This window comes from Saccostrea echinata, unplaced genomic scaffold (assembly GCF_033153115.1).
Source record: "Saccostrea echinata isolate AGI-Se365-2 ecotype Australia unplaced genomic scaffold, CSIRO_AGI_Sech_v1 ptg000009l, whole genome shotgun sequence".
Lineage (NCBI taxonomy): Eukaryota > Metazoa > Mollusca > Bivalvia > Ostreida > Ostreidae > Saccostrea > Saccostrea echinata.
Genome location: NW_026889758.1, coordinates 24,699,208 through 24,712,581, shown reverse-complemented (window position 1 = coordinate 24,712,581; position 13,374 = coordinate 24,699,208). Strand labels below are relative to the sequence as shown.

General features: G+C 35.1%; 1 protein-coding gene across 2 annotated transcripts in view; it reads left to right on the top strand.

The window, feature by feature from the left end:
• Positions 1-5,394, top strand: part of LOC133182084 (melanoma inhibitory activity protein 2-like) — a 32,940-nt gene extending 27,546 nt beyond the window's left edge. Inside the window, exons 23-29 of one of the 2 annotated variants that reach the window (XM_061316803.1) lie at positions 832-892; positions 1,297-1,332; positions 3,044-3,111; positions 3,313-3,398; positions 3,675-3,750; positions 3,857-4,275; positions 5,013-5,394. In XM_061316803.1, the coding sequence (XP_061172787.1) occupies positions 832-892; positions 1,297-1,332; positions 3,044-3,111; positions 3,313-3,398; positions 3,675-3,750; positions 3,857-4,275; positions 5,013-5,083 (817 nt within the window). In that variant the 3' untranslated portion in view covers positions 5,084-5,394. Of the gene's footprint in view, positions 1-831; positions 893-1,296; positions 1,333-3,043; positions 3,112-3,312; positions 3,399-3,674; positions 3,751-3,856; positions 4,282-5,012 lie in introns of both variants that reach the window. The other variant, XM_061316802.1, reaches the window with a different exon arrangement.
• The last annotated feature ends 7,980 nt before the right edge of the window (positions 5,395-13,374 follow it).

Genomic DNA, 13,374 nt, shown 5'->3' with positions numbered 1-13,374 from the left:
TTAATAAAATCATAACTCATTGTGTATTTTACCAAAATAAAGTATGAACATTATTTAAATCCACATTTCAGAGAATGTAAATCATTCAGAATTGACCTTAACTTCAAAACAAACTTCATTTGCAGACAGAGGTGTTAATTAATCTCAATTTGACAGAAACAGATAATGCTTTGGATTTTCTTCAAGAGGAAAGTTAATTAATCCCATGGGACTAGTTGCAGCTTTCACAGTTTACAATAGGAACATTCTCAGCAGTTATCTCTCTTTGCCCTGGCATTCATTCTAATGTAAAGTTAAGGAATCTACCCCACCACCCCAGCTCCAAAGTGGATGACATAGAGAAACTTAGCATCAAAATATGTCTTACTGCCTCTTCAACCAACATACCAAATTTGAACTTAATTGGTCAACTACAAAAAAAGTTATTGGAAAAAAAAACAGAAAATTTGTGGACGGAAGAATGACAGACGGACAGACAGACAGACAGACGGACAGACAGACAGACAGAGTGATTACTATAGGGCACCCCCAAATCCTTGTGGGACCCTAATTACTTATTTATTTTATTTTACCTGTAAATTAAAGTTAATTACAATCTTATTGATTTTTCCCAAATTGACACAAATGTCGATTTTTCCCAATTGTAAAGGCCCAGGCCTCTTTTAAAAAAATGTATTAAAAAAAAAAAATCACTGCTGGTTGATAAAATTTTTAAAAATTATGTACATTTCAAACCTCAGGAGAATTAAATAAAAAAACCAATATTTAAACTTTATTCAAATGCTGTATACCAGTTAAATATTGTTTTAAAAATACACTTAATTATTTCAGGGCTCAAGTGGAAGATCTTAAACGGGAAATTTTATCAGCTGAGAGAGATTTCCGATCTCAGGTATTGCATATCTGATAATTCTACAAAGATGTGAACAAAAGTAAAATGTAGAGAAATGTGCAGTACATGAATGCAGTGTATGGTTCCATTATTATTTTTTTTGTCACACACCAATTTTTGTTGTTTTATGGTTGAGCCAGATCATGAAATAAAGTGATCATTGAACTATAAAATTTCCTAATAAAAAAAATGAAAGAAGGCAGCTGTCCGTGAATTTACGTATCAAGGATATTGTATCTTTTGCGCAGATCATAAAGCTAATCCCCTTGAAAATTTATGAAACCACAGCATTTGAAGTGATATTTTAAACAATCTCCATATGAGGTAAAAAGTGATGCATTGTACAACAGTATTAAAAATTTATTACAGTAGCTTTTATATCCAATTTTTGACATCTTTTGCAGATAGCAGCTAATGAAAAGAAAGCTCATGAGAACTGGGTAAGTTCTCTATATGTTCAAAATAGAAGTAGCTTTTTAGCTCACCTGAGCTGAAAGCTCAAGTGAGCTTTTCTGATCACCCGTTGTCCGTCGTCCGTCCGTCCGTCCGTCTGTCCGTCCGTCTGTAAACTTTTCACATTTTCAACTTCTTCTCAAGAACCACTGGGCCAATTTTAACCAAACTTGGTACAAAGTATCCTTGGGTGAAGGGGAGTGTAAATTGTTAAAATAAAGGGCCAAGTCCCCTTAAAAGGGGAGATAATCAAGAAAAGACAAAAATAGGGTGGGGTCATTAAAAAATCTTCTTCTCAAGAACCACTGGGCCAGAAAAGCTGAAACTTATGTGGAAGCATCCTGGGATAGTGTAGATTCTAAATTGTTAAAATCATGACCCCCGGGGGTAGGGCGGGGCCACAAAAGGGAATCCAAGTTTTACATTGAAATACATAAGAAAAATCTTTAAAAATCTTCTTCTCAAGAACCACTGGGCCAGAAAAGCTAAAACTTATAAGGAAGCATCCTGGGGTAGTGTAGATTATAAATTGTTCAAATCATGACCCCCGGGGGTAGGGCGGGGCCACAGTAGGGAATCCAAGTTTTACATTGAAATATATAGGAAAAATCTTAAAAAATCTTCTTCTCAAGAACCACTGGGCCAGAAATACTGAAACTTATATTGAAGCATCCTGGGGTAGTGTAGAATCTAAATTGTTCAAATCATGACCCCCGGGGGTAGGGCGGGGCCACAGTAGGGAATCCAAGTTTTACATTGAAATATATAGGAAAATCTTAAAAAATCTTCTTCTCAAGAACCACTGGGCCAGAAAAACTGAAACTTACATGGAAGCATCCTGGGGTAGTGTAGAATCTAAATTGTTCAAATCATGACCCCCGGGGGTAGGGCAGGGCCACAGTAGGGAATCCAAGTTTTACATTGAAATATATAGGAAAATCTTAAAAAATCTTTTTCTCAAGAACCACCGGGCCAAAAAAACTGAAACTTATATGGAAGCATCCTGGGGTAGTGTAGATTCTAAATTGTTTAAATCATGACCCCCGGGGGTAGGGCGGGGCCATAATAGGGAATCCAAGTTTTACATTGAAATACATAAGAAAAATCTTTAAAAATCTTCTTCTCAAGAACCACTGGGCCAGAAAAGCTGAAACTTATATGGAAGCATCCTGGGGTAGTGTAGATTATAAATTGTTCAAATCTTGACCCCCGGGGTAGGGCGGGATACAATAGGGAATCCAAGTTTTACATTGAAATATATAAGAAAAATCTTTAAAAATCTTCTTTTCAAGAACCACTGGACCAATAAAGCTGAGACATATTTGGAAGCATCCTGAGGTAGCGTAGATTCTAAATTGTTCAAATTTTGTTCCCCGGGGGTAGGGCGGGGCCACAATAGGTATATTAAAAGGGGGGAAATCTGGTAAAGAACAGCATGGCCAAAGTTACTCAGGTGAGCGATGTGGCCCATGGGCCTCTTGTTCTCTTTATACTAAGTCTTTTATAATTGTAAAAATTTTTTCATACAAAAGTAAGAATCATTTATTGTTATCTTTTAAGGACTTCAAAATGCCTTTGCTTTAACTTATCTCTAAGACAAAATTCACTTACTCTACGTGTATTAAGTACCCTGTACTTTGCTATGACTAGGCCTGTTATAAGAGAGTTATACAGTAATCCAGGCCTCTCTTTTCACAGCTTGCAGCACGGGCGGCTGAGAGAGAACTGAAGGAGACAAGACATGAAGCATCAGTATTACGACAAAAGTCAGTGCTGAATAAATCCTACAGATTATAAGATTTCAAAAATGATTAAATTTATACTTTAAACTTTTCTAAGGGAAGAGGATGACATGGCTTTAAGGCTTGAATTTACTATGAACTTTAGTTTAATACCATATCATGTAAGAGATAAACTTGGATATATATATGTAGGTTAATACCACTTAGTTACTATTTTTGAATTAGGTTGACAGATTTAGAGCGGCGACTGATGCAGGGACCCCCAGGTGGGCTGATCAGACCCGTCCCCTCCAGAGGAATGCCTCCACCAGGTAGTGCTACGTCTTCGTTGCTTCACTTACAAATCTAAAATCAATCCTTCAACATGTTACAGCCAGGCTAATATAAGTATACAATATAACAACAACAACAATACCAGTCAGTCATGCAGTACACTACAAAAAAACACAAATATTAGTCAGTCCTACTATACAACATAAATATCAATCAATATATTATTTTGTTAGCAAAAATGCAGTTTACTTGGACTAAAAGAACTATTCTATGAAATGTTTGGGATTGCTAATCATTAAATTTTCTGTTTTTAGGCATGATGAATGGTCCTCCCATACCTGGAATGGAGAGGCCAGGTTCAAGAGGCCGCTTGCCCCCAAGTGGTCCAAGGTAAGTAAAATCATAATTATGTAACTAGTTAAATCTTTGTTTGAGTAAAGAGATTTGGCAGACTAAATTTTTTAATCAAACATCATTGAATGTTTTACTGTTTTAGAGATGAGGATTTCCCTGGATCCCCAGGTCCAGATTCAGAGAGGAGACCACCCCCTCCCCTGGGTCCTGATGACAGGAGAATTCCACCCTTCAATCCAGAGGACAGGAGAATGCCCTTCCCAGAGGACAGAAGAGTTCCACCAATGGACGGCCCTGATCGACGACAAACACCCATGGGTTCTCGTGTGCCCCCTCCACATCCCATGGACATTCGATCACCACCACCTTTTGATAGGAGGCCTCCTCCACCACTGGATAGAAGGTCACCACCTCCTTATGAACGAGGGTTAAGGCTTCCTCCTCCTCCTTTAGATCCAAGGTCACCAGGACATAGAATGCCATTTCCTCCTGATATGCCTCCACCTCCTCATCTACGAGGTCCCCCAAGGGGACCCCTTTCTCCTCCTCTTCGGAATGATGGTCAGGGTAAATGCATGATATTGGCTTAGGGACTCTTTTTCTGTTTCGTTTAATTCTCAATTTTTTCTTTAATAAGTTTCTGTATTATGTACTACTGTATAAGTGGAATTTTTAGCGAGACACGAATTTAACGATTTGTCCTAAAAAATTAGTATTTAATTTTAATGAGAAGTAATTTTAGTGATTTTATGGTGCATAAAAAGATAACAGTAACCTCTAATGTGGAATAAATTGTTAGCCATATTTAATTTTAGCGATTTCGACATCCTCACTGAATATGCCAAAATTGAATCCTTGCTAAAATTTCTGCTTAAATGGTATTATGGCTAACTTCACAGCAGATTTATTCTTGGGTATTCAATATTATTTGCATTTGGTTTTGGTGAAGGTTCATTAAGTAAATGTACTTCTATATACTTTACTTCAGCATGTCACCTACAGAGCTATAATAATGTAGACATACTTTTTTTCTGTGTGAGATTAATTACCGCTATGCATGCGATCACAATTTTTCTGTGGAAATTTGTCACAGCGTACTTTTAATTCATTTGGAACATAAAATGCCAATCAAAAAAATCCACGTATTTTTCTACTCACAGATTGAACAGAAACTGTGATTCTGCAGAATTATTTCCCCATGGAAAAAAGTGTGTTTACAGTATTTTACAGTTTTTATGCTGTGAGGATTTACCATAAAATGACAATTATAAAAGCTTAGTATTTGTTTCTGTTAACAGGAATAGACGCACCCCCTTATCGACCCCCACACGACCCCGATAGGGAACCAAGGCAACAGAGCCAGGTTTGATAAGCTAGAGCAAAGGATCACCAAAAGAGGACACTAGAACAACTAACAAAGTCCCAAGATGTCTCAAGAGATTCAAAAAATAGACTTCGTGTTCAAATAGCATATTTTTAATTAGTAATTAGTAATAGACTAACATTTAATGCGTGAAAAGGATGCAAATGTGTGAAACTGTGGTACTAGTACATGTACCTAATGTTTGGAAAACTGTGATAATAAACGGTTAAAAACCAGGTATGTAATGTTGTGTGTCAAAGTGGTATTTATGTGACTGTATCTTGTTTCTAAGAAAACAATGGTGAATGTTTTTAGGTCACCTGAGTCACTCAGGTGACCTATTGCTATCCGTTTTTGTCCGTCGGCGTGCGTCGTGCGTTAACATTTGAACATTTTTAGCTTCTTCTCTGAAACCGCTCAACCAATTTCAACTAAATTTGGCATATAGCATCTATGGGTGAAGGGGAACAAAAATTGTGAATTTCATGGTCCCTGCCCCCCTGGGGCCTGAGGGGTGGGGCTAAAACCACCAAAATTAATGCAATCTTTAAAAATCTTCTTCTTTACTCCTGGACATCAAGCAGTCAAACTGTTGGCATCATTGTAATAAGCATTGAGTCCTCTACCAAAATTGTGAAATTCATGGCCCCAGGGTCAGGGGTTCTGGTGCTAGGGCGGGGCTATATAGATCACATAGTGAAAGTGCATTATTTCTTTGAAAATCTTCTTCTCTGCTCCTGGGTATTAAATAAACTAACTAAGTATATAGTTATGATGAGTAAGAGTGCCTCTTCCAAAATTGTGAAATTCATGGCCCCAGGGGCAGGGGTTCTGGTGTTAGGGTGGGGCTCTATTGATTATATAGTGAAAATGCATTAGTTCTTTGGAAATCTTCTTCTCTGCTCCTGGGTATTAAATAAACTAACTAAGTATATAGTAATGATGAGTAAGAGTACCTCTTCCAAAATTGTGAAATTCATGGCCCCAGGGGCAGGGGTTCTGGTGTTAGGGCGGGGCTCTATTGATTATATAGTGAAAATTCATTAATTCATTGAAAATCTTCTTCTCTGCTCCTGGGTATTAAATAAACTAACTAAGTATATAGTTATGATGAGTAAGAGTGCCTCTTCCAAAATTGTGAAATTCATGGCCCCTGGGGCAGGGGTTCTGGTGTTAGGGTGGGACTCTATTGATTATATAGTGAAAATGCATTAATTCATTGAAAATCTTCTTCTCTGCTCCTGGATATTAAATAAACTAACTAAGTACATAGCTAGGATGAGGAAGAGTGCCTCTTCCAAAATTGTGAATTTCATGGCCCCTGGGTCAGGGGTTCTGGTGTTAGGGCGGGACTCTATTGATTATATAGTGAAAATGCATTAATCCTTTGAAAATCTTCTTCTCTGCTCCTGGGTATTAAATTCAGTAACTAAGTACATAGTTATGATGAGCAAGAGTGCATCTTTCAAAATTTTGAATTTCATGGCCCCTGGGTCAGGGGTTCTGGTGTTAGGGTTGGGCTCTATTGATTATATAGTGAAAATGCATTAATTCTTTGAAAATCTTCTTCTCTACTCCTGGGTATTATTGAAACACATTAAATACATAGTTATGATAATCAAGGATGCCTCTTTCAAAATTGTGAAATTCGTGGCCCCTGGATCAGGGGTTGTGGTGTTAGGGCGGGGCTCTATTGATTATAAAGTGAAAATGTTTTAATTCTTTAAAAATCTTTTTCTCTGCACCTGGGTATTATTTAAACAAACTAAGTACATTGTTATGATAAGCAAGGATGCCTCTTCCAAAATTGTGAAATTCATGGCCCCGGGGACAGGAGTTCTGGTGCTAGGGCGGGGCTATATAGATCCTATAGTGAAAGTGAATTATTTCTTTGAAAATCTTCTTCTCTGCCCCTGGGTATTGCTTAAACAGACTAAAGTACATTGTTATGATACACAAGGATGCCTCTTCCAAAATTGTGAATTTTATGACCCCAGGTTTAAGGGTTCTGGTGGAAAGGGGGGGGGGGCTTCTATTGATTATAAAGTGAAAAAGCAAAATTTCTTTGAAAATATTCTTTTCTTCTTCTGGTTAAAAAAGCAAAGAAGCTAAGTGTATAGTTATGATGAGCAAGTGTGCTTCTTCCAGAGTAGTGAATTTCATGACCTCTGGGTCAGATGTGCTGGTGTGAGGATGGGGCTCTTGATAATTTAGTGAAAATGCATTAATTCTATTAAATAATCCTGTTTGCTCCTTAGTGTTAAGCAGATAAACAAAGTGATGATGAGCAAACATATGGTCCAAGGGTCAGAAGCTCTGGTGTTTTGGGGGTGGGGGGTTGGGGGGGGGCTCTATTGATAATATAGTGAATCTGTAGTAAAAATGCATTATTTATTTAAAAATCTTCTCCGCACCTGGGCATATCTGAGGCAAACAGAGTAAAAGTTTTTATAAGGAAGGGAATTTTTACCAGATTTTTGAACATCTGGACCATTTGGTCAAGTGTTCTGGTCCTGGCCAGGGCTCTATTAGTTAAATTCTACTGAGAGGAGTTATTCCCCTTTGTCATTTACTTTTGATAATTTATCACTGTAAATAATGTACTTGAAAGGTAAATAGAACAAGAGAATTATGCAAAAACTTTTATTGTATAATACAAAAAGTACTTTCATAGTTTTAATGATCAGATAGACTTGTAAGTAGTAGATAAATAAAAATGAGACAAAAATAACTTGTCTTGTTAAATATTCATCAAAGACCAAGAGATGCCAATGTAAGAGATTTCAACAAAGGATTAAAATAGTACAGAAGCATTGATAATTTATTAACATACTGTATGGTGATAGTGATAAATGGGGAACAGATTAGAACCTAATTTATGAACTGTTAATGAATATTAAGACCAATTATTTTGTTGATCATGATCACCCTATTTTTCTTGCTTTTGGGCAACAAAGCTTCACCTTTCAGTTCATTTTATACTCTATGCATCCTTGAAATTGTTGTATCATACTCAGGTGACCGTTAAGGCCCTTGGGCCTCTTGTCTTGATAATGAATTCAAGAATTTTCCGAATGTTTTGTTTTTGTATGTTATTAACCATGTTACTATTACATGTATATCCATGAAAGCAATGTTGTATAGTTGTACTTGGAGACCAAGTGTTATATAATTAACATTTGCTTTCAGCTCTTGTCTGACCAGTATCTTCAAATTCTACTTGCAAAAGCATTCTTTTTAAAGTTTTTTTTTTCCTAGAGGAAGATCATATTTTTAAGATTGATCATGGTAGTTACAACTAGTATTTACAGTTCTGTTGCCATTATGAACTAGTCACGCTCTTAGACATTAGAAGTTCTAGGGTACTTGATCTCTTACTGGAATTTATCCTCCATCTACATGTAATGTTTAATTATTGAAACCTTAGGGCTGTTTTTGTCATTTTCTGTGTTTGTATTTTCTGCATCCTTTATTAATTAAATTTCCTTTTATTTTAAAAAAGATAAAGATGTAATTTGTAAATGTCATGAAGTGGACATCAAAATAATTGAGATTTTTGTAGATAAAGTTCCTTGATAAACCATCAATAATTAACCAATGATAATATTTTGGTTTCAAGTTGCTTCAAGTTATTTAAATTCTAAAGGGATTATTAGGTCTAGAATTACTTTTTTGATATTTCATTCATTTGCTAGTATTTATTACATTTATTACTATTACACCTGTAAACGTTTTGGCTGGATACATTAGAAGTACTATGTCATCAGCAGTTAATTTAGCAATTAATATCAAATTTAACTGCTTTTATCAACAGCACACCATTATAAGGTGCTGCTCTTTGTATGAGATGTGAGGTTTTATGTAACAGAAATTAACATTTTGACCTAAGGTTCCCTTTAATGATGAATGTTTTGTTCAAGTACCTCTTATATTTCCAAGTGAAAGTTTAAATTCCCATACTCATTTCCTGGGTTGTGTTTTGCAGAGAACTATTTTTACCAATGTCATGATATATAATTGTTGATGATACAAATCATGGTAGCTAAATGGTTTATATTAGCTAATACAGTAAAACTTGTCTAATCTAGACACCAATGGTTCTGTAGAAATTTGCCACATTAAACAAAATTCCTGTTTAGAGAACATTTTAAACAATAAAATTTACTAAAAAGGGCTTGAAGTTTACATCATACTAGACAAGATTTCAGAATACACAACATCTGGATTAGACAAGTTTCACTGTATTGTATACTGGTTTTAATTTAGTGATCGTTTAATACATTGCATTTTGGTATGTTTTAAGGACTTAACTGAATTTTCACACATGATTTTTGTTGTTGGAAAAATTGATTTCCAAAGATAAATTACCAGTACTGTCTAATGATTTTCTAGCAGTAAAATGTGAATGTTTAAATATGATAAATTACACAGGATATGGTGAAAAGAATGAGCAACTAAAATAAAATAGCTTTAATTGAAAACAATTAAAACATTAAATTGAAAAAAAAAAAACAGCTTTTGAGATTGAGCTTATCAAATTTAGTCAGAGAAAATATATTTGTGATTTATTTAGATGTAATTGATGAGAAGATATGTACATGTATTCCTGTCAAGGAAGCAAATAAAATATTAAAATTATTTTATATATTGTCTGTTCACTATTACACAAAGTCTTGGTAAATACTAGTTTCCAGCTAGACATAAGTTCTAGAGTAGTAAAGAAATTATGTTTCAACTACACTTAATTCACTTAAAAACTTCAACGAATTGATGGGGGCAAGGTTTTGTAGCCTTTTGAGGATGTCCATAACTCAGCCAGGAACAACTATTGAAATTAGATTTTAATTTATTTGAAAAATTTTTTTAAAATTAAGCTTGAAAATGAATGATTTTAATGCAGCAATGTTCAAGCTTCTTGTTTTCAAAAATAAATGCTCCTTTATATTGAATGGACTAAAAGAAAATCGTATGAACCTGTCTTATACATACCAATGCTTATCAAAATGAAAATGTTATAATCAGATCACAATTTTGCACAATTTAATACATAAGAATTAAATATCAGGTGAACCACATAAAGCTCAATCAGAGGCCCATGGGCCACAGTCCTCACTTGATTCACTTTGGCCTTTCTATTTTTATGTCCTGTTCACAAAGATGGTTCAATTTGAATTAAAGATGAGTTAAATACAATGTAAATATAAATTAAATCTGAACCAAGTTAGCATAGAAAATTTAATGGGAATTAAATTTCCAATAATTTACTGCACATCAAATTACTTGGCTTTAAATCCGCAGGTGTGAAGCATGCATATTAGCTAAATAAAGTCACATGAAGGTCAGATATAGGTACTTATGCTATTTTTGAGTGAAAAACAAAAGAAAAATTATGTTAATCATCAAAAATGTGTACTGACACTATGACATTATATGTTCAATGTATATTTACTCTGCATATGGTGATGTAATTTGCAAATGATGTCATAATAGCCTAAGTTAATAGATATTGAATTTTAATGGGCATTACTTTGTCGAGTGAATGCTATTAGTTTAATTCACATTACTTTACTTTGCATTTATTTACTGCCTAGTAAATATTCATTGCATGTTCATTTGAACAGGGCATTATAACATTTTTAGCTCTTCTGAGCCAAAGGCTCAAAGAGCTAATGCTATGTCCATTTGTGCGGTGTGCGGTGTGCGTAAACTTTTTAGAATATGGGCCATAACTCAAGAACCCCTTGGCCAATTATTGTCAAATTTGTCACAGGGTATCCTTGGCCCAAGGGCTCCCTTTTATACTAAAACTGGGGTTGTGACCCTTTAACAAGGGGAGATAATTAGGAAAATAGAAAAAAAAGTACTGGTTGCTAAAAAATCTTCTTCTCAAGAACCACTGGGCAGATTATCACCAAACTTACACAAAAGGATGAGGATATGTTGTAGATTAAAATTTGCACGGGGATTTACCCTGGGGCAAAGGGCGTGGTCTCAAGGTCACTTCAAAGTTGACCAAAAATTACATTTTATTAAAATGTTGATATTTTGCTTACTATAAGGACTAGGATCATCAAATCTTGTCAGTTGGTGCATCTAAGGACCTCATATCATGTTGACTCAAAAGTAGGTCACGGTGACCTACTTTTTAAATTTTGCGGCCATTCTTTTTCAAAATGATTTAGAGGCATATTTTGAACAATTTAAGGCCTATGATCATCAAACTTTGTCAGTTGATGCATCTTGGGTCCTCAAAGTACGTCAACTAAAAAGTAGGTCACCTTGACCTACTTTTTGAATTTTATGGCTAATCTTTTTTAAAACAATTAAGGTCATTAATTCGAATACGGGGAGGCTTAGAATCATTAAATCTTGTAAGATGATGCATCTTGGGGCCATAAAACATATTTATTAAAAAGTAGGTCACAGTGACCTACTTTTTGAACTTTGCAGGCATTCGATTTCAAAGCGTTTTAGAGGCATAATTTGGACATTTTAAGTCCTATGATCATAAAACTTTGTAAGTTGATGCATCTTGGGTCCTCAAAAAAGGTCAACTGAAAAGTAGGTCACCGTGACCTACTTTTCAATTTATATGACTATAATTAAATATTTCGGGTACTAATTGGCTTAGAATCATCAAACTTTTTCAGTTGATGCATCTTGGGTCTTCGGAGTAGGTCGACTAAAAAGTAGGTCACCGTGACCTACTTTTGAAAATTTATGGCTTTAATTAAATATTTCGGGTACTAATTGGCTTAGAATCATCAAACTTTGTCAGTTGATGCGTCATGGGTCTTCGGAGTAGGTCGACTAAAAAGTAGGTCACCGTGACCTACTTTCGGAAAATTTATGGCTTTAATAAAATATTTCGGGTACTAATTGGCTTAGAATCATAAAACTTTGTCAGTTTATGCGTCATGGGTCCTCGGAGTACAACAACTGAAAAGTAGGTCACTGTGACCTACTTTTGAAAATTTATGGCTTTAATCAAATATTTCGGGTACTAATTGGCTTAGAATCATTAAACTTTGTCAGTTGATGCGTCTTGGGTCCTCGGAGTACAACAACTGAAAAGTAGGTCACGGTGACCTACTTTTGAAATTTTATGGCTGTATTTAATATTTTCAGGAATTATTTGGCTTAGAATCGTCAAAATTTGTCAGTTGATGCATCTTTGGTCCTCGGAGTAGGTTGACTGAAAAGTAGGTCACGGTGACCTACTTTTGAAAATATATGGCTTTAATTAAATATTACAGGTACTAATTGGCTTAGAATCCTCAAACTTTGTCAGTTGATGCATCTTGGGTCCTTGGAATAAAACAATTGAAAAGTAGGTCACTTTGACCTACTTATAAAATTTTATGATTATAATTTTAAAAAACATTTTAGGTATTAATTGGCTTAGAATCATCAAACTTAGTTGATGGGTCCTCAGAGAATGACAAGTGATAAGTAGGTCACCATGACCAACTCTCAGGTACTAATTGGCATAGAATCATCTTGGGTTCTCAGAGTGTGAATTGGAATTTCAAGGGTTTATGTAAATATACAGGATACTTCGAAGCTTCAAATAGAAGTGATAGGTTGTACAGTTTATCAGAAGAGCGATTCAAGGCCCATGGGCCTCTTGTTAGATTTTTCCCCTTCATTACCCTTTAAAATTTTTACATCATATTGTGGCTGCACCCTACCCCTAAATCCTCATAACAATTGGGAGTGCTTCAAATATATATGATTAACATGGCCTTGCTTTTTAGATTTTTTCTTTAAACATGCATTATGCAAAATCAGATTTCCAATTTTACCCTCACCCAAATTCCAGGGCCTATAATTTGAAGGAATGAAGTATGGAAAAGTTTGCATATTAATATGATTTAGTGTAGCTCTGCCACTGGTATAGAATTTTTATAAAAAATTCCAACATATTCCCTTGTCAAATTAAATTGCTACATCTCGGGGCCATGATTTGAACTACTTTGAACTTCACTAATCATGGCCTTGCTGTTCTTTAGATTTTCAAATGAATATTGGGCCCTAAAAACTGCATTTCACTGTATATCTGGATTCAGGATGGAAATTGCTCACTAATAATAATCTTGATCATCTTACGAGCAACCTAAAAACCTATCTGGATTACGGTATGTTATAAAAGGCTAGGTTACTCTTCACAACTCACAAGTGCAAAGTAGACAATGATCTTCGGTTCTGTAATCCTTATACATGTACATGGGAATACAATGTAATGGTTACTTTTTTTATAACAAGATACATGTAGTATTCAGGAACACAACACAATG